Source organism: Columba livia, chromosome 1, assembly GCF_036013475.1.
Source record: "Columba livia isolate bColLiv1 breed racing homer chromosome 1, bColLiv1.pat.W.v2, whole genome shotgun sequence".
Taxonomy (NCBI): Eukaryota; Metazoa; Chordata; class Aves; order Columbiformes; family Columbidae; genus Columba; species Columba livia.
Window position 1 is genome coordinate 192,097,040 of NC_088602.1, and position 19,041 is coordinate 192,116,080.

The following is a 19,041-nucleotide window of genomic DNA, read 5'->3' on the forward strand; positions in this document are numbered from 1 at the left end:
CCACTTCAGTCACGGGATTCATCCCAACAAGTTTCAGTAAGTTGTCTAACTAGGTAGTAGCTTTCTAGCAAAATGGTGGTGGACTCCAACTCCTCCCATTTGTTGTCTGTGCTGTGTGCATTGGTGTAGAGAAATTATTTGACAACCCATTCTGTTAGACTTGCAAAGACAATTGGTTTCTGAAGAACACTAGAAAATTCCATCTTTCTGTATTTTCCCAATACATGTGCTTATACTGGATAGCACTTTTATTCTTCTGTCACCAAAAAAAAAAAAAAAAAAAAAAAAACCAAACCAAAAACAACAAAAACAAACCCAAAGCGTGCATCAAAGTCATTCTGATGTAGTGTTAACATTACTCGGAGAAAAGGAAGCAAGAATACAGAAAGATAACACTTAGTATGACAACTGTGAAAGCAAATTGTTTCCACTTACGAGTCTTTTAATTGTCCTTATTTATAAAAATACTGTTCCATTTCTTAATTTTTGTAAGCTGTGAACATTCATTGCAAGATAACATAGTTTATAATTCTTGAGTCCTTTCTGGAATTCTGTGCATCATTACTGTACATTCACATGTCACTTGCCATACACATCTATTATGTATTATTATTTATAGACATGTATTTTATGGATGTGTGTTTGTGTGCTTACACACACCATTATCATTAAGAGTTTATTTTTGCCATAACAAGACTGTTTCAACTTTGATAACTCTTTAAATGGCCTGAAAATAAAATTAAAGAGGAGTTGTAATATTGTCAAAAATAATGAAAATTCTGAAGGACAGTCGAGTATCTGAAGATGTTGGTTCTGGTTTTTTAAATTATTTTCTTGGAATTTACATAGAACATTGTCTTTAAAATTACTCTTTGTTTTGGTCTTTTGTAGCCTGTAAATGTACATCAAATTATCTTTTTATACTTTGAACTTAGCACAACTGAAGTTTCATTTTAAAGACATTAGTTTTAAATTCTTGTTCTTATTTTCACATTGTTAGCAAAATATGAAGGTTAAAAAGGGAACAAAATTCATTTATAGATAAAATCATCTTAGTTCTAAAAAAAGAGTTGAGGTTGAGTCTACAATGAAGGGTTGAGAATGTTTTTTTCTTATAAAGTCATCAGCTGAAAATGTATGTTAGACGAATGCCAGCTCATTACTTAAATATATTTATATTGTGTTTCGTATCTAAAGTACTTTACTCATGCTGCAAAACAACTTTAAAACAGTATCTCAATGAAAAATGCTCACTTGTACTATTACGGCTTCTTTAGGTCAAGATTGAGCAGGTTGCTATGGAACTTCAGCTCACTCCATTCACTGTACTTCTGCGATCAGTTCTGGACCAGCTGCAGGAAAAGGATTCTGCTCGTATATTTGCTCAGCCAGTAAACCTCAAAGAGGTATTTTTTAAGCTGTGTTTTGTTATGTTTAGATATGACTTGGTAGCACTTAATAACAAATCATTGCATGCAGAGTTGGGAGCAGCGTTACCTTTAAATATCTATGGTGATACAAGTTCTAACTTACTGCTATGAAAGTCTGTTTATGCTCATACACTAAAATAATTTCTGGGAAATAATTGTACAGAATAACATGGATACATAATGAGCTTTTGCGGTAAGATTATTTAATAAAGAAAAATCAAAGGGTGTCTTGAAATTGGAAATGTGGATACTGTGTTCTTATGTGCAGATGAAATTCCTTTTCATTCACTGGGAAACTAGATAAATTGTATATGTGTGTATGTGTGCATATATACATATAGAACACGTATATGTGTATAAATAACACATAGGCATGTGTACATGTCTATATGAACTGTATATATGTGTTCATATACTAAATATACATGTTTATTTTATGCATATGTGTACATATAAATACATAAATTTATAAGCAAGCATATGCATAAATACACTGATGTACGTAAAAACACAGAATTGTAGAAAAATGTGGTTTCATCATCTCTTAGTAGAGCTCCAACTTGTTACCTAAGATGCAGAATCTTGTAATATGTAAACTTCGGTTGTCATGCAAATGTTTGCAGTATCATGATGTGCAATTGTAAGCTACATTTTGAAGTCCTTGATTTGAGGTGTTAGAAAATGCTTTAAAAAATGTGGGTCAGTTAATAGCTAATGTTACTTTTTCTGTAATAAGATAATTTTACCCATTCATGTTTTAAATATTTATTCAAAGGTTCCAGACTATTTGGATCATATTAAACATCCTATGGATTTCTCTACCATGAGAAAACGGTTAGATGCTCAAGGCTATAAAAACCTCAGTGAGTTCGAAGACGACTTCAATCTTATCATAGATAACTGTATGAAATACAATGCAAAAGATACAATATTTTATAGAGCTGCAGTGCGGTTAAGAGATCAAGGAGGTGTAGTTCTCAGGCAAGCTAGGAGAGATGCTGAAGCAATTGGTTATAATAATGAAACTGGAATGCACTTACCTGAACGGCCTAAACTTGAGTCACCCCAGCCTTTCTCATGGGAAGATGGTAAGATGTTGTTCGATTATTTTTAAAAGTTCCATTTTTCATTACACACAGCATGTACATTCCATACAGATGACTAAGATTGTTGTTGCTCTTCAGTTTGCTGACTTATTTCCATCTCCCATTAAAACCATTGCTTGAAAGATTCAAGTGTTTCTGTTCTACTAGATCTGTCGTTAGAACTAAGTTGTTATCCAGATTCTGATTTTGACAATGCCAGAGCCTAATTTAACAAAATAGATGGAAAAAGGTGTTTAACCTGAGTACTTTCTTTCACATGATTGTATATGCTTATAAGTCACGGAAAACGACTACCAGTGCACGTAAACTTATGTGCATTCTTAAATAACCTAATGAATTAAAAACATCCAGCACATTTGTAATACTAGGAATTAAAATAACTCTTTTTGAAATAGACATCAGGCTTCTGAGGCTTTGTCAGTAAAGGAGAGTTATTAGCATATTTCTTTTTGTAACCACAGTCTTGCCCCTCTCTTTGACACGAAGGAAATAATCTGTCAGAGTGGGAAGGATTAATTGTGCCTTCCTTCTGACCTTTTAATTCGTTGCTCTACTACTTAGTTTTCTTGAGCATAATGCTAATCAAGAACAGTAATGATACATTAGGAATTTGTTTCAACATTTCTTCACTGGTAGTGGTGAAGCTACTAAGACTGTAATCTAAATAGCTTTTTGGTGACATCTTTTAATTCTGGCAAGTGATTGTTTCCCCCCCTACCCCCCTTTGGTATTATTTTTCTGGGAAACACTAACATGTTTTCAATTATACATATTTTGACTTCAGTGGATAGGTTACTGAATCCTGCCAACAGAGCGCATATGTCCTTGGAAGAACAGCTGAGAGAGTTGCTAGAGAAACTTGATCTCACCTGTGCAATGAAATCCAGTGGGTCAAGGAGCAAGAGATCAAAGCTGTTAAAGAAAGAAATCAGCATTATTCGCAACAAACTAAGCCAGCAGCACAACCAGGCTCCTCAAATAGAATCAGGTATTGGAAGTTTTGAAGAAGAAAGTGCAGCATTAGAACAAGACGGAGAAGAAGAAGGTAAGATTTTAAACCATGTTTAAAGCAGGACTGTTCTGAACCTCTTCAGTCAGGTGCTTTAATCATGTGAATTAAAGAGTATAATAATAATGAATAATAATAATGAATATTGTATTTAATTTTTAAATGGACAAATAGCCACTTAACTGCAACAAATATTTTAAGAATATGATGCTGATATTTTTAAACAAAAGCTTCATTATTTTTCGCAGTAGCTAGGCTTTTTAAAAATTTAGGTGTTAAGAAATGAAAGTACAAACAATCTCATATGAAAAGGAATTGGAAACATCTTTTTACTTTCAGAAATATACTTACTTGCCAAAATATGTATTCGGCATCATGTGAGCCTAGGTCAGTAGTGCTAAAAACTCTGCTGTTTTGCTGTCGTTTGTAGCACTTTTTATTCTCTACTTCAGAATTTGGGGAGGCTAGAGGGCAGGCTTGGATTTTTTTTTTTATTTATTTATTTAAAATAAAACTAACTATTGATAGGACTTAACACATTTCATGTTGTAGAGGCAAGTCAGCCATATCTAACCAGTCCTTCCCCTTGTGCTTCTCTTCCTCCTCAAAGCATTGATCTCAGAACTGCATCTACTCTTGGGTAATTCCCATTGATTTCAATGAGAGCAGTATACTAGAAAGTCCTAACTTTATTTCAGTTGAAAATAATATTTGCATTTTTGCTTTTAAATCGGTTACTGAGGTCTTTATTTCTCAATTTTAAATGATGCAAAGAAAATCTAGTCTCTGAAAAACAAAGTTCTATTGAGTTTGTTTCACAATCACCTCTAAAAAGCTAGCCTATTTTTCTTCAGGAGAGTTAGACGTTTCGTTTTGACTAAGTGTGTTGAATGGGAGGAAGAAAGAGCTCAAGGGAAAGTGGAAGCATTGTAATAAATAAAACTGTCTGTGTCTGGTGCAGCTTGATGCTATCAAAGTTTTTGAAAGTTAAAGTCAACAAAATGACTGTCCTTAACTGCCATTCAAACAGAAACTTGGTGTTTAATTCTTAGTGTGACTAAGAAAATGCTTTTCAAACATATGACTTCCTTGAGACTTGAATGACAATGGTAGAAAAAGTGTACATAAATCAGCATGCTTGTCTTCTGAGGCCATTAAGTATTTTTAAAACATTTAAAGATTGATTGGTTCTTACTTTGGGTTCTTTTTGGTTTTTTAATCTTCAAGTGATGATGCTACTTAATATAGTTCTTTACGAGTGTAATTTCTGGCAGATAACGAATACATTAACTTTCTTTTACTTGTAGCTTAACATTTTATGACACAGCCTTACACTGCAGCTGTTGTGCAAAAAATAGTCCAAAAGTGAGCAGTAACTGTTTTCTTATATTTACAGTATACTCTTTTAAAAAAGCATAATGAAGAGCACAATCCAGAGTTGATTAGCATCTTTGTTACAATTCTGATCTAGTGAAGAGTAGTAGTCATTGGTTAAAATTTTGATTCTGAAATGGAAGGTACTTAGAGAAGTAAAGAAAATGAACTTCCAGAAGGAAGGATGAGGAAGGTGCCCAAGATATCTACAGGACCTGACTTAAGAAGACCTGCAAATTTTCCCTTGCAATTATGCTTTCAGTTTCTGATCATGTGAAAAATATGGTACCAGAATAACCCAATGAAATTTAGGTTTTAGTGTCTAAATAATTCTGCAGTGTTTTGCTGTGCTTACAGATTTTTGTGAATATTTTCTAATTAGTTGTATAGAAAATCAGAATTTGTTCACAATGAACGGTCACCTTGGACATTTTAAACTACAGGCTTTTTTAATTGGTGGCACTTTAAACATGCTTATCTGACTGTAAATTTCATTCTAAATATCTTCCTGAAATATTATTTACCAATTCAAATATTTGTATGACTTCGAAGCATGTGAGCACAGTTGCACAATACATTTTTTAGTATGAACTACGCTTTTGTTTGGTTAAACCTTAAACAGTGGGGCAAAGATTTTTCTGCACTTAGAAGTCATTGATTTCCAAGTAGGCATTGCTGAGCCAAAACAAAAACAATATAGAGACAATATGTAATCCACTACAGATAGTGGGCTTAACCCTTGAGTTTTTATACCTTTTTCAGGTGGCATAGAAAAATTAACTAAATTTTAAAAGATCATGTGGTCGCCTAAATACAACAATGGCCTCATACAGTTACTCTAGAATAAGCATCTTATTAATTTCTGTTTTTTAAGATCCTTTTGGAAGCTAGAAAGAAGATTTTAGCGTCTTTTTGAGTTGATAATTATGGATTAGGAAATCCTTCTACTTGTATTTGAGAATGCTGCAACAGTAGAATGTTTATTTTGTTTCCCATCACTTGGCATGAAAAAGTGAAACTAGTTTGATATGCTCACAGTTGTATCTCTTTCTTTTCCCAGCATAGAATTATTGGAATTGACTGGGACATGATCATGTTGGGGGGTGGGGGTGGGAAGAGAAAAAAGGAATTAAAGATGGTAGAGGGTGGTTTTTCTGATTTCTCCTATCAAGTCTGCATTGTCAAGTTTGTATTTGCCAACTAGTGACTAATCAAGCTGTAAGACTTTGGGGGTGGGTTTTTTTTTTCCCCTCCCCTTTTTTTATTTCTCTTTTTAGTAGATAAAACTTCTAGCCACAGATGTAAAACAGCTTTGCAAATTTGGCCTTTCTATAAATTTTATAATGCATTTTAGCTCACTCTAGTAGTTCAGGTTACAAATACTTTATTTTTTTTTTAAAATGCTTATCTGATAAAATTTATTGTAGGCAGGTAAGGTGAATATTGATAAGGTGAAATAGATAACAATTTACATTATCAAAAATTTTACTTGAATGGCAGTATAATTGCATTTAACAGATAATCATCCACCACCCCGACTTTCTATTAAAAAAAATAGATTTCTTAGTTTTTAGTTAATGAAACTAACATAACTGCATGAGAAGTAAAACGTATTTATTTAGGTGTAAATTGTTAACACCAACTGTAAACACCTACTTTTCTATCCCTGTTACATTCCCAGTATAAAAGTAGGAACTACTAACTAGGACAGATCGTTGCTAGTCAAGGTTTGTTTTTTAAAATGTTATGCTTTGTTTCCAAACAACAATTTATTTGGTGGGCTGCACATATATAGTGAGTTTTATATAGACTTTATAACTGCAGGTTTTCAAAAATCACACTCTATTTATAATTTTTTCAGGAGATAAATCTCCCCCTAAACTTGAACCATCAGATGCATTACCTCTTCCTTCAAACTTGGAGACTAATTCAGAACCACCAACCCTCAAACCAGTAGAACTCAATCCAGAGCAGAGTAAGCTTTACAAAAGAGTAAAATTTGATAATGAATTATATAGCACTTCCATTCAGAAAGAAATAAATGGACACACTCCAGAACACTTACTTGACAGTAATCTCAATGAGTCGACTGTTTCTGCTGTAGCTGAGTCATCAACTGATGTAAACAGACGTACATCCATTCTCTTCTGCAAATCGAAAAGTATAAGCCCCCAAAAGTCTGCAAAGAACACTGAAACCCAGCCAACTTCTCCACAGCTAGGGACCAAAACCTTTTTGTCTGTAGTCCTTCCAAGGTTGGAGACACTTCTGCACCCAAGGAAAAGATCAAGGAGTGCATGTGGAGATTCTGAGGTTGATGATGAGTCCCCTGTAAAGCGCTTGGATACAGGTAAATGTTACAGAACTTATTTGAATGGATGCACCTTGAACGTTAACATAGCTGTTAATTTTTTGACATACCTGTAATTGTTAATGTTCAGATTTTAGCACTTGAGCACTTCTTCTCATAGCTGAGTAGTTGCAGTTCAGAAAATTACTGAATCATTTTTGTGTTGGCCCTATACAATTTAGACTTAGTGAATCAAGTTTTACTTTTGCAGTTTTCACTTTAACAATGGAATCTTCAAATTCACATCCATGGGTGGCTTATTTTTTGTTTGGTTGGTTTTGAGCTGTTTTCTACTTCCTTTTGTTGCAGTGAATAGGAAAGGTGAATCACCTGCTTTTTTGGAAATTCCCTGTTAAATTACATGGAAACCTCACAATGCGGTGCCAAAATTGGAACTCTTATAAACAGGAGCATGGAAACTACATGTTCCATGTATTAATTCATTTTATTGTAGTATTTACTCCAAGCATATTTTCACGTTATTTAACTTATGTCTGTGTATGCGGTGCTTTGTATACCCATGTAATTCATGCAAGTGTTAAAATCCCAAACTATAATGACATTTCTTGTGTTTGTTTTCTGTAGTCTGTGCCTTTTAAATAAATGAAGTTGAAGAATCTAGGTCTAGGATTACACTCTTAGTGAGACTTCTCTAAAGAACATTAAAAAAGCCCCTCTCCTGATACATTGGTATAGTACAGTTTAAGTGAACCATAGTTCTGTTTATTGGAGAAGCTGGAGTAAAACCCTCTTTGAGGAAGAACAGCAGCATAAAGAAATTAAATAAGTTTCTGTAATGTTATCCATGGCCATTGCTATGACATATATTACCCTTGAAATAAATACTCTGTTAATTGTCATGTTGATAACTCATATGCAGGTATGAAAACAGCATGTGGTTTTTTGTGCTTTTGAAGGAAAGAAATAGGAATGTAATTTAACATGTGCTGTGTACACCAAAAGCTGTTTGTGTTTTTTGTGGGTTGGAGGGGAAAATAAGGTTGGTTTTTTTTTTTTTTTTTGGAGTTTCGTTGTGAATGTTTTATGTTGTTGTTATGGTGAGTTTTTAAATTATTAGTTGGGGTTTGGGGGCGGGAGGGGATGGTCTTTCGGTGTTTGGTTAGTTCATGGTTTTCATATTTTTTTTGTTGTTGTTGTTTTTTGTTTGTTTTTTTTTAATGAGATTTTGTTTTTAATCATCAAGTGAGGAGGAAAATTATTTGAATGCTAGAATCATAGCATGAGAAAATAAGAGTTGTTGACGGGGAAAATATTTTCATTTATATGTCTGTTTCTTGGTTTCATTTCTTTGGAAAGCCCGTTTCCATTCCTTTTCATAACATCTTGGAAAGACTGTGTAGACTTGATTTGGTACTTGAGTTCTGAAGTAGGAAGGTATTATAATATATAACATTTTTTTTATATATATGTGTGTGTATATATATGTGTGTGTATATATATATATATATATAAAAGATCATATATCATGTTAAGATAGTGTAATGATAGAAATGAGTTGATCTCCATTAATGATATAAACAGCTTTGGTTTCCAAATATTCTGGTTTACCAGTGTGTCATCTAGATAATTTTATTATGTACAGGTATACAGATTGTATTTTATCACACATGCAATTAATCATTTTGTGCTAAATGAGACCAGGAATTACTACTAATTCCTTGAACATTTTATCTTGAATATTGTGATTTATTTCTTTGGAGAAGAAGTCGTTTTATTATACAGGAAAACTGACTTAATCCTTGGCCATTAAAAAACAAAACAAAACAACAACAACAACAACAACAACAAAAAAACGAACAAACCAACCACCAGATTTTAAACGCATTCAAAAAAATGGTGTTTTGCTTTTCTTTCCATGGGGTTAGATGTATGTATGTGGGGCAAATATGCTTCTGATTATCTTCAAAACAAGAGAAAAACAAACAACCACCAACCCAAGCAATTGTGGGTAGTTTCTTCTGATGTTAATACTCTTTCAGAATTTCTAGGGGGTTTGGGATTTCGGTTTGTTTTATGTAATACGTAGGCTACTAACAAGAATGAAATCCAAAATGTTAAAAGATTTTTTTATTTTTTAACAAAATTCTATATCCTCTTCCTGAACTAATAAAGATATGCACAGAATTAAATATATGTAAAACTAATACTTAGCGGGCATGTATATTTAATCTTTTCACTTGTTTCTTCAAGAAGAGACTGTATGTGTATTCAAATGTTTTAGCCAAGTTAAATTAACCTGAAGGTGTTCTAGTTATTCTTAATAGTATGTGGTTTGTAAAGATACATCGTTCATACAGGTGTGTCAGCTTTTCTTATTCCCGTAATTCTTTTTCCGTGTGCAACCAAACATTTTGCTCGCACATTAGAGATTTTATTCCTCATGTTATTTTCAAAATGTGTCTCCATGCTCATTCAAACAATTTACAATTGGCACCTATTCTGAGCTATGATTCAGCAGGATACCAGCACAAACCTCAGATGCTTTCCAAGATTTAAAACCAGTTGAATTGTTTTATTTTTGCATGTGCAAGCTGATGTCGATTCATGCAAGTGTCTGTGTTCTGATAAAAATATATGTGGTGATGTATACAGTAATATATTTTTTTCTGTTTGGTTATTTTTTAAAAAAAAAATAGTATCGTGGTGCTGGTAGAAATGGTTTTATTCAAAATAATTCAGCAGATCTGAAGTTTTCCATCCAAAACCATACCCTGATAGAAAAAGCATGCTTCAGGCTTCTCACATGTGTTCTTGTGAGTTAGCACCTTCATGAGCAATCACAGTAACTGAAAATGAATTATCATCACAGTTTTCTGTGACTGCTATGAATGTTAAATATCCTCAATTCTAGTGGATATAGGAAAAAACTAATTTAAAAGGACTTTGCTTAATGTACGAGGCATTGATATTTCAAAGTGGTCATGAGCTGCACTGTCACATCTTTTCTCTTCCTTACCTGTTCATAACCGTTGTGGGGGTTTTTGCCATTACTTAAAGAAGCCTTGTTTTATTCTTCACCTTGCTCACTCTCCTCAGTGTTTCTCCTTTCGTGTCACTCATGTATTCTTGTATGAAAAAGTTCAAAGGAAGACTCTAACTACTCCTACATCTATACAGTCCTAAAATTCCATTTGGGTCTTTGAAGGCAACCGCAAGGCTGAGGTGGCCCCTGGTGAAAGTGAGTTTGACACTCCTGCTCTAAAGCTTCCCTAGTAACGTAAAACTGCAGCTACTTTGTGATCTTCATTATTCTCATAGACTGCCTTTCTTTATGCTCTCTTGAATTACGTTTGAGGCTGGTGTGCTTGCCAGTTAGTTTCAAGAAAGACACATACAGGATCTATCAGCACACTATATGGTATCCCATGTGGTATTGTTATTCATATACAAAATAATTACTGAAATACTAGCTTTTTTTCAGAAATAGGGGGACTATTGTACAACATGACTTAAACTTCAAAGAGGACTGAAAGCGGTTCACTTTATTACTCTGGCCCCTTTATGAATCTTTAACAAATGTGAAGCAATAGTGTAATATAACCTTAAATTCTAATTTCAGAGTGTTCTAGTAAAGCATTATCAATTACTTATATAGCACATCTTTCTCCGTAGTTGATATGTGGAAACTGACAACTACATAGTCAAGAGACGTGTTTAAAAAATTTCTATACGCACTTGATGTATCTTGGCTTTGCTTTGTATGGTATCTAGCAATTTCAAAAAGCAGATGATTGTTTTTACTTCAGAAATTTTGGTCACATCATCAGAGAACGACATATGATTCTTGAAGTTCAGGCATGTTGAATGTTAACTGCAGCAAGTTCAATGACCTTTTCAAAATATCCGTTGTATACTTACCTCGCCCCTTGGTTACAAATACTAATCCTTTTCATCAGGAAATGAGTTGGTGCCATTATTACATCTGAGGAAAAAAGGTGATTAATGGATAGAAGGTAGATTTTACCAATCGTTTGAAAATTTGCCTTTATCAGTTGTGTGTAGGTAAGATAAAGTCCTGGAACAAATGACTGGTCTAAGATACCTTTTAAACATTTTAAAATGCCAGATTAGGTTCAGATCAAATTTTCATGTTCTTGGTTTTATCCATCACCTTTAAGCTTTCATAAGTTTAGGATAGTAATTCACTGTTATTGTGTTGGTACCTTCTATTTTGATTAAAAGCTAAATATTTAGAATATACTATCATAAGCAATCACTTTAACTTATCATAGAATTAGGATTGCAAATAGTGATTATTATAGCACAGTATGTTGGTTTTCTGTTATTTCTTGGCGAGATAGAAGTAATAGAAAATTTCAGTGAAATTTCAGTGAAACATAATTATTTGGCATTCTTCTTGCTTTCAGCTACACAGATTTTCTAAAGGCATTGAAATGGATGTGAATAAATATTTATAACATGGATCACTGAATTAGAGTATTAATACAGTAAAAAGTACATCATTGGAGGGGGGCAGGGGAATTTATAATTTCTTAATATATCTTTGCATGCTGTTGTCAGTATACAACAAATATAATTATACCATATTAAATCTTATTAGTAAATGTTAGTAAATGTTGGCCTGACTTTGAGATCGCTGCAAAACGTTTGATGGCTCTTCAGAACTGTCTGCAATTAACCTCTATATGAATTCCATTGTAGTGAATACCACTTTTACTTAATTTTATTTGGTGTGATAAGGATAGAGCTTATATCTGGGGTAAAATGCAACACAGATTATTTTCTTAATTCTTCAGTACTTGATTACTAATGAATCTTTGGCTCTTTGGAGCACAGGCCAATTTGATTAGAAGTCAAGTTTCATATGTGCAGCATTTGATTACCATTCTCTAAATGGAAGAAATGAAAGTAAAATATGTATATTAAGAACATAACTTATGCCCACTAAGTGAATAACAAACTAGATTAGAGGTTGCTCAGTGAAAAAAACAATTGGCATAATTAATCATCTGGTTAACATAGATAGGAATGATAGTGTATACAGATATTCATGAGTAACATGCAGTAATTTGACTAGATCTACTGTCAGATCCAGATTCCTTATGCTTTGAATTAAAACGGTTTGTTTTCTTTTTTCTTCAGATGCATAGGGATTGTTTCCTGTAAAATCTGATGAGAAATTCAGTTATTTAAGCACTTAACGACATCCAAAAACTTCAGCTGCCTGCCTTTGGGAAGTTTCAAAACATAAAACATTTTAAGGTGTATGTGAAAACAAACAAAGCGTTGGAGATTGTGAAGGCCTAAAAGGAATTATCCCTTGGCTTGTTAAATTTGTCAGTGTAGAGACACGGGGACTACAGGACCACTTGACTGCTGAGCTGTCAGGACAGAACCAAAACCAGGCTGCACAGCAGCCCATGAGCACTGAAGAGCCTGAGAAAGTGAAGTTTGACTAGAATGCTTCCAAAATTATTGGGGGAGATGATAGTGCGTTTTTTTTCCTTCTTTTTGACAAGTGTTTGGTTTTTTGTTGTTGTTGTTCGCTTGGGTTTTTTTGGGTGGTTTTGGTGGGGTTTGTATTAGTGGGATGGTAGGCTGCTGAGAAGCTTTGACCGTTTGCAAAGAAAATCACACAAATTAAGGAAAGAAATTTGAAAATAGCAATGCTCCATTTCTTTATTTGTATTTTGCCCACTCGAGCTTTAGACAGAAATTCTGGCAACTCTACTGAAATTTTCGCCGATTTAATTTATGGTAAAATTTTGAGAAACAGGAGAGGGTTTTTGTAATACGTGTGGGATAAAATAAGTGCATAAGGCAGAAAGAGAGGGAAGGAAATTATTTTATACCGGTCAGAGGTTGCAGTCACGTTTAAGGTACCAAAATGTTCCTCTTGGTTTTCTATCATCTGAAGAACCGTAGTATTAACCTCCTCACTGTTAAGAATCTTTGGCTTATTTCTTGATTTTATGTTATTAGAATAGAGAGAATTTTGAGCAACATGGTCAAGAACAGTGGGACTTAATGAACAACTAGATAAGTGGGGGGTTTGTCCTTTTCAAGGCTTGTGAAGTGTGTGCATGTGTAAGTTATAATATGCATTAATATTTTCGAAATTTTTCTTGGGTCTTAAACCTGTTAATTTCTTTGAAACTACTATCTTTTGGGTTATTTTAAAGATACTAATTATTAGCACCCAACTAAAAATAGCTGTGTTTTCTAAGATCAGCATAACTGAATTTTCTGTAATGATAAAAAATATTTCTAGATGCCCTCCTGTTTTTCTTGATGCTGTAGGAATTGTGAAGCCTTCTACTGTATCCTGGCATTTCATTTTTTTTGAATGCTTAGTTCATTTCTTGGCCCAGGTTTGGCTTTCTAGAAAATAAAATGTCATAGTCCTCTACATGTTTCATCTGTGGCATTTAACACTAATTTTTCTGCGTGGTGCAGATGGTAAACAGAAAACTGTGGCATTTATTGAAGGTATTAAAAAAGAGACTGGATTTGGAGATCCACACTATGCTTATAAATTAAGAACACACTTGCTGTGGTGTTGGGGCTGAGTATAGATGATCTGTGTTGAAATTCACAGGCTTGGTTATTGTGAAGTCCCTTGTATCAGGTACATAAGAGTTGATCAAATCACGTTATATTTGGCTTTTCTGTAGTATCGTAGGATCGTAGAATCATTTTGGTTAGAAAGGACCTTTAAAGGTCATCTGATCCAACCCTCACATACTCACCTATAGGACTGATTTAAGAGATGGATGATCATAAAAATTAATCCAGTGACTCTAACACTTAACTTCGGGTACTGAACCTGGAAGTCAAAACTGCAGGTGACTTGGAGCTCATTCTGCTGTGACTGGAGAGAGAGGGAGACAGTTCCTGTGGTATGACTAACTGCAAGATGGATGTCTCTCAGAAAAGATGTGTCGGGGGGTTTGTTGGTGTTCCTTTTTTATTTTTCATTCCCCTTTTCCCCTTAGATGAGAATACATTAGGTGGTTACATGTGTAGAAGAAGGTCCTCAATAAAGAATAATGATGGTAGAATGTACTCTCTTGCTGTAGCATACAGGCTCTCTGAGTCCTTCCATCCTGAGATGTAGCTCTGATTTCTGGATTACTTAAGTCAGCTGGATAAGCGTTACTTCTCATTATTTTCCTGTACAATGGCTTATATTCACCTAAAGTAGAAAAGAAAGCTTACTAAATCATAAACCAATAAATAAAATTGGTAATCCTTCATTTGTGATATCTTTCTACCCTTTTCTGTTGTGACAGACAAACTTTTCAAAATTCAAGAGCATCTAAGTGTTTCATCAGCCTTTGATCATTCACTTGATTATGTAGCTGTTCTTTGTTTATATGTTGTTCTAAAACAAGGATCTTCCCCAAGCATTTAGTTGAGGCAGGACATCTTTCTGTCCTGGAGTGCTGGACATAAGTGCTCTATAAAAACGGAGCCTCAAAATGATTTTTACAAAGTCAGAAGGAAAATGACCAGTTTGGTTTCTGCTGAGGCAGTACTGCAAGCAAAATTAAGAATTGGGAAGTAAAAGGAAAACTCTGTCCTTAAGGCTCCTTTCCATGGGGGAAAGTTTGCTTAAAAAAATAATTTGTGGCAGTTACCCAATATACTGTCAAAGAAAAACCTGTTTACCCAGTTGTTAGGCTTCTTTATCAAAAGCTCCTGGGAAGAGATTAGCTTCACCCTTCCAAGCCGGAACACAGTCAAGATTTCATTTTTGCCTGGAAATGCCAAATAGGAATAAGGGATCCTTGAGCCAAGTGGAATTGGAATAGTTGCTTCAAGAAGCAATACAGCAGAGATGACACGTGAACTGTGGTATTGCATGTATCCTTGTGCATACTTCTCAAATGGAACGGATAGAGTAGCTGGGAAATGGCATTCTGCTCGTGCTAAGGGAGGAAGTGTACACATAAGAAGGTATCCTGTAGAAAGATACATACGTTACACAAGAACAGGTTAAATACTTGATACAAAGTTGTGTTTATAGGTACCAAAACAGCATTCTTGGTTGTACTGTCAGTTTGACTTTGTCAGGCCATACTATCCTAATGTGGTAACATTCCCCCTGCTTACGTTTTCCTTTCTCTTCTCCCTTCTTTCTCTTTTCTTCTTTTACTTTTCCCTTTTCCCCTTCCACCAAAGCTGTAATGATACAGCTGTCCCTCAGAAATTTCTTTCTTACAATGTGTCATTGGAAAAAAATGGAGACAGAAGTAGATGTTGAAAACTAACCTTTGGCTGGTAAAAATGGCTAAGTACTCCTGAGTTCTAGTTTGTTGGTTGGTTGTTTGTTTTTTTAATAGAAGTATTTTAGATCTGAGGTGAAAAAAAAAAAAACATACTATACATTAATCTGATTAGATACAAAGATGTGCATGTGCAGGTCAGCCTTATTTTATTTGTGTTCAGTGCTGCCTAAAAATAGCAAAGCCAGGTTGATGTTTAATAGCCCTTGATTGTCTTCACTCGATGATGCTTCAAGCACTGTCAGGTTGACTGCACAAGCAGTGAAACATCCTGTTTTGTCTTTGAAACTCCTTCCAGTGAAGCCAGGAGGACAATTTTAGGATTGCAATCACTGTTCATCTTTTGCTAGGCTGGAATAATTTTTTAGTGCGATGTTACAGTTTCTAAAAGGATTCAGATCATGTGCTTGCTCAAGTACAGACCAAGCTGTCATAGAGGGAGACTGTTCAATGCCCATAGTAAGCACTAGATCTTCTTATGCTGAATCACTTGAAGTTTTCCTCTCTCTGTGAAATACCTCTCAAGGTTCAAAAGGCCTGGAAAATGGGGTCAAAAATGCAACTCTGCAACTTAATGAGGTAACTGGTTAATGCAAGGACTTGCAGTTTACTGTGGTGTCCTCTGTGTCACCTCACATTTCTGCCTTCTCCTTTCTTTCAGTGGCAACTTTAGTTTCAATTTCTTTTCCCTGTCCAAGAATGAGGCACAAATTAAGAATAAATTTTCTAAATAGCTGTAAAAGGCAAATAAATGGTAGATTATTTGTTTCCTTTCTAATAGTGTAAAATTGCTGGATGCACTTCCATAAGAGAGTTCTGAAGTTCACCTGTGTGTCTGGTTCCTTTTCTTTGGATACCATGCCCAGCAATTGTCTTCTCACAATTACAGGGAAACATTTACTTTCAAAGAAGAAAAAAACATCCTTTAGATTAAATTTTTTTATATATATCTATATCTATATATATCTATCTATATATATATATATATATATATATATACATTACTTAGATATAAATTTTATACTGAAACCCTTTAGATAGCAATTCTGAAAAATAAGTTCCATTTAGGAAAAGGAATAGCCTGCCTTTGTAGGTCCTGCTGGGCTGCTCTGAAAGACTGCTAGGCACTAGATTTTTGTTGATGCAGTATATAGTGATAGGTAATTATCATGCTTTGTCATTATACGAGTATGAAAATAGTCTTTATTGATGTAAGTTTTTAATCACTCCTTGAGATTTCTTTCTTTTAATTTATATCAGGATTTTGTACGCGATTAAATAGAAATTTCAAGTGAAGAATGCGTATGAAAGTATTTTTTCTAGAGCCTCCTTACTCTTTGCATTACTGTATAGTTCAGAAAAAATGTTTGGAAAAAAGATTGTGATCTTAAATCCTTGGTCTTGCCTAGAAAATTAGAGGTAGACGGTCCTAAATATTACTGACTTCCTAAAGTTGTATTTCTTGGATGCTTAATGACAGACCCATTGATCTATGTGTGATTCGGGAACTTTAATCTTATATTTTACAGTCATCTGTGTGTGGTTTACATGTCATAAATCATATAAGCTAGAGCTGAATAGAGAAATCTATTTGTAAAGTTTTAAATTCCTCAGGTTTTGTGCTTGCACGTTTCAATGGCATTTTCTACTATACTACTACTGTCATCAGTCTTTTCTATACCACTAGAACAGCTGATAATCTCGAGAAGAAGATGTAGAACTTTTTTTTGATAAATGTTTCTGCTTGTATGCTCTTATTTTCTTTTCATATTTTTCTGGAAAGTTGTCAAACTCCTCTACTAGTGTTGCCTCCCACTTGAATATTTTCAAATGTCTTGAACAATCGTTGTACAATACAGTGATCCTATTGTTGTAGTGCACAGAGCAACAGGCAGTCCTTGTCTTGTATAAGGTGAAGTGATTAAACGTTGATTCTTTTTCCTTTCTGTTGCACAATTTATATTCAGCTGTTTTAGCATGTTTTCATCTGATTAGCCAGAGGCACCTCTTATTCCCAGATTCTGAAGCAAATTAGTAGTTACAGGATAAGTTCTTAAATGTTCTTTTGCAACTTATTGAACTTTGACTGTTTTTTGAGCCACCAAGCTGTACTCATCACATGCTACTTAAACAGACAAAGATGAAATTTTTCTCTTTAGGGTTTGAAAGGTGCTCCTGTTTAGTGTGTAAGTGCCACATCATGGGCTCACACAGAGCTTTCTTTGCTATCTTTGACCATGACCAAATTTTAATCAAGTTTTAAAAGCTTCGTTTCCAAGGGTACTCTTCACACCAAACTTTATCATCCTTGTGAGTAACCGGCTCCCATTGTTGGCACACTGGAGACTCTTTTAAGAACTGTAAACCTCTGTGTGCTGAGATATTCATCTCTGTATTCTGAAAAGAATGATTGTGTCTGATATTCTTACTGCACTCCAGAATTTACTGGTGGAAGTAGACATTTATAGGGTTACTTCAAGGTTCACTTCTAAAAAACTTTATGGATACCTTCCTATTGCTGCAATTACACCCATTTTCAAGGTTTGCATATTTAAGAATACAATAACTTTGGGTTATTTATTACCTTAAAGCATTCCTTTATCCTGTCTGTGTGTACCTGTATATATAAATCCTCTTAAATTAGGGTCATCGCCCTTCTTACTCTAGCTGGAGGAATTTTTAAATACGTTTCAATACGATGTTCTTGGTCCCTGTCTTGCCCATGGAGGCTGTATTCTATGCTTTCAATGCCTTGAATATATTTTCTTATTCAAGAAGGGGGTCTGAATCAAAGTGAAACTTTTAGTCTAGTTTTGCCTCTTTTGAAACTTCAGCTGAGTATTAGTGTTAAAATATGTGGAGCACTTGTATCATTCTCACTGTCTCTGGACACTGCTGTAAGGATGGCTTATTTATTTGAAACCTCTGTTTTCCTTTCAGAGAGACTTAATGGCTTTTTCACTGTCTTCCAGGTTCTCATATTAACTAATATCATACTGGGTATTTATCTCTTTGGATCCTAATTATTTTATGTTATCCTCAACATGGAATGGAATTCAATTTAATGATCATTTTGGAACACAGAAAGACAATTACATTTGAAGTAATTATTTTGGATCATGTTGAAGACACCAGCCATCCTTAAAACAAAAAAAATATGAACACTGTTGGAGGAAGTCTTTGACATATATGATACTATGCTCTTCATTCAATATATTGCCCCATTTCCGTAAGTTATAAAGTTGTACGTGTTGTAGTATATGTGACACAAGTTGGTCGCAGATTTTTACCAGTCCCGGCATTCTTATTCCCAGAACATGCTCTGTGAGAGCAGATTAGTTAAGAATGTTTCATCTCGGTCCTCTTCCCTTCCACAAAAACAGTCTGATCTTACTTGGAGAAGTGTACAAAAATGTTTTACTTATATTTGTGCATTTATATAGTTTTAGTGAAATACCCATTTTTCTTTATTTTAATGAAGACTAATATCACTGGTGCTGGG

General features: G+C 34.3%; 1 protein-coding gene across 5 annotated transcripts in view; it reads left to right on the forward strand.

Annotated features, from left to right (window-relative positions):
* Positions 1–19,041, forward strand: part of BRD1 (bromodomain containing 1) — a 61,911-nt gene that overhangs the window by 27,618 nt on the left and 15,252 nt on the right. For 3 of the 5 annotated variants that reach the window (XM_065048942.1, XM_065048941.1, XM_065048945.1), the window contains 4 exons: positions 1,278–1,406; positions 2,206–2,518; positions 3,321–3,581; positions 6,781–7,269. In XM_065048942.1, the coding sequence (XP_064905014.1) occupies positions 1,278–1,406; positions 2,206–2,518; positions 3,321–3,581; positions 6,781–7,269 (1,192 nt within the window). The remainder of the gene's footprint in view (positions 1–1,277; positions 1,407–2,205; positions 2,519–3,320; positions 3,582–6,780; positions 7,270–19,041) is intronic. The other 2 variants (XM_065048944.1, XM_065048943.1) reach the window with 2 other exon arrangements.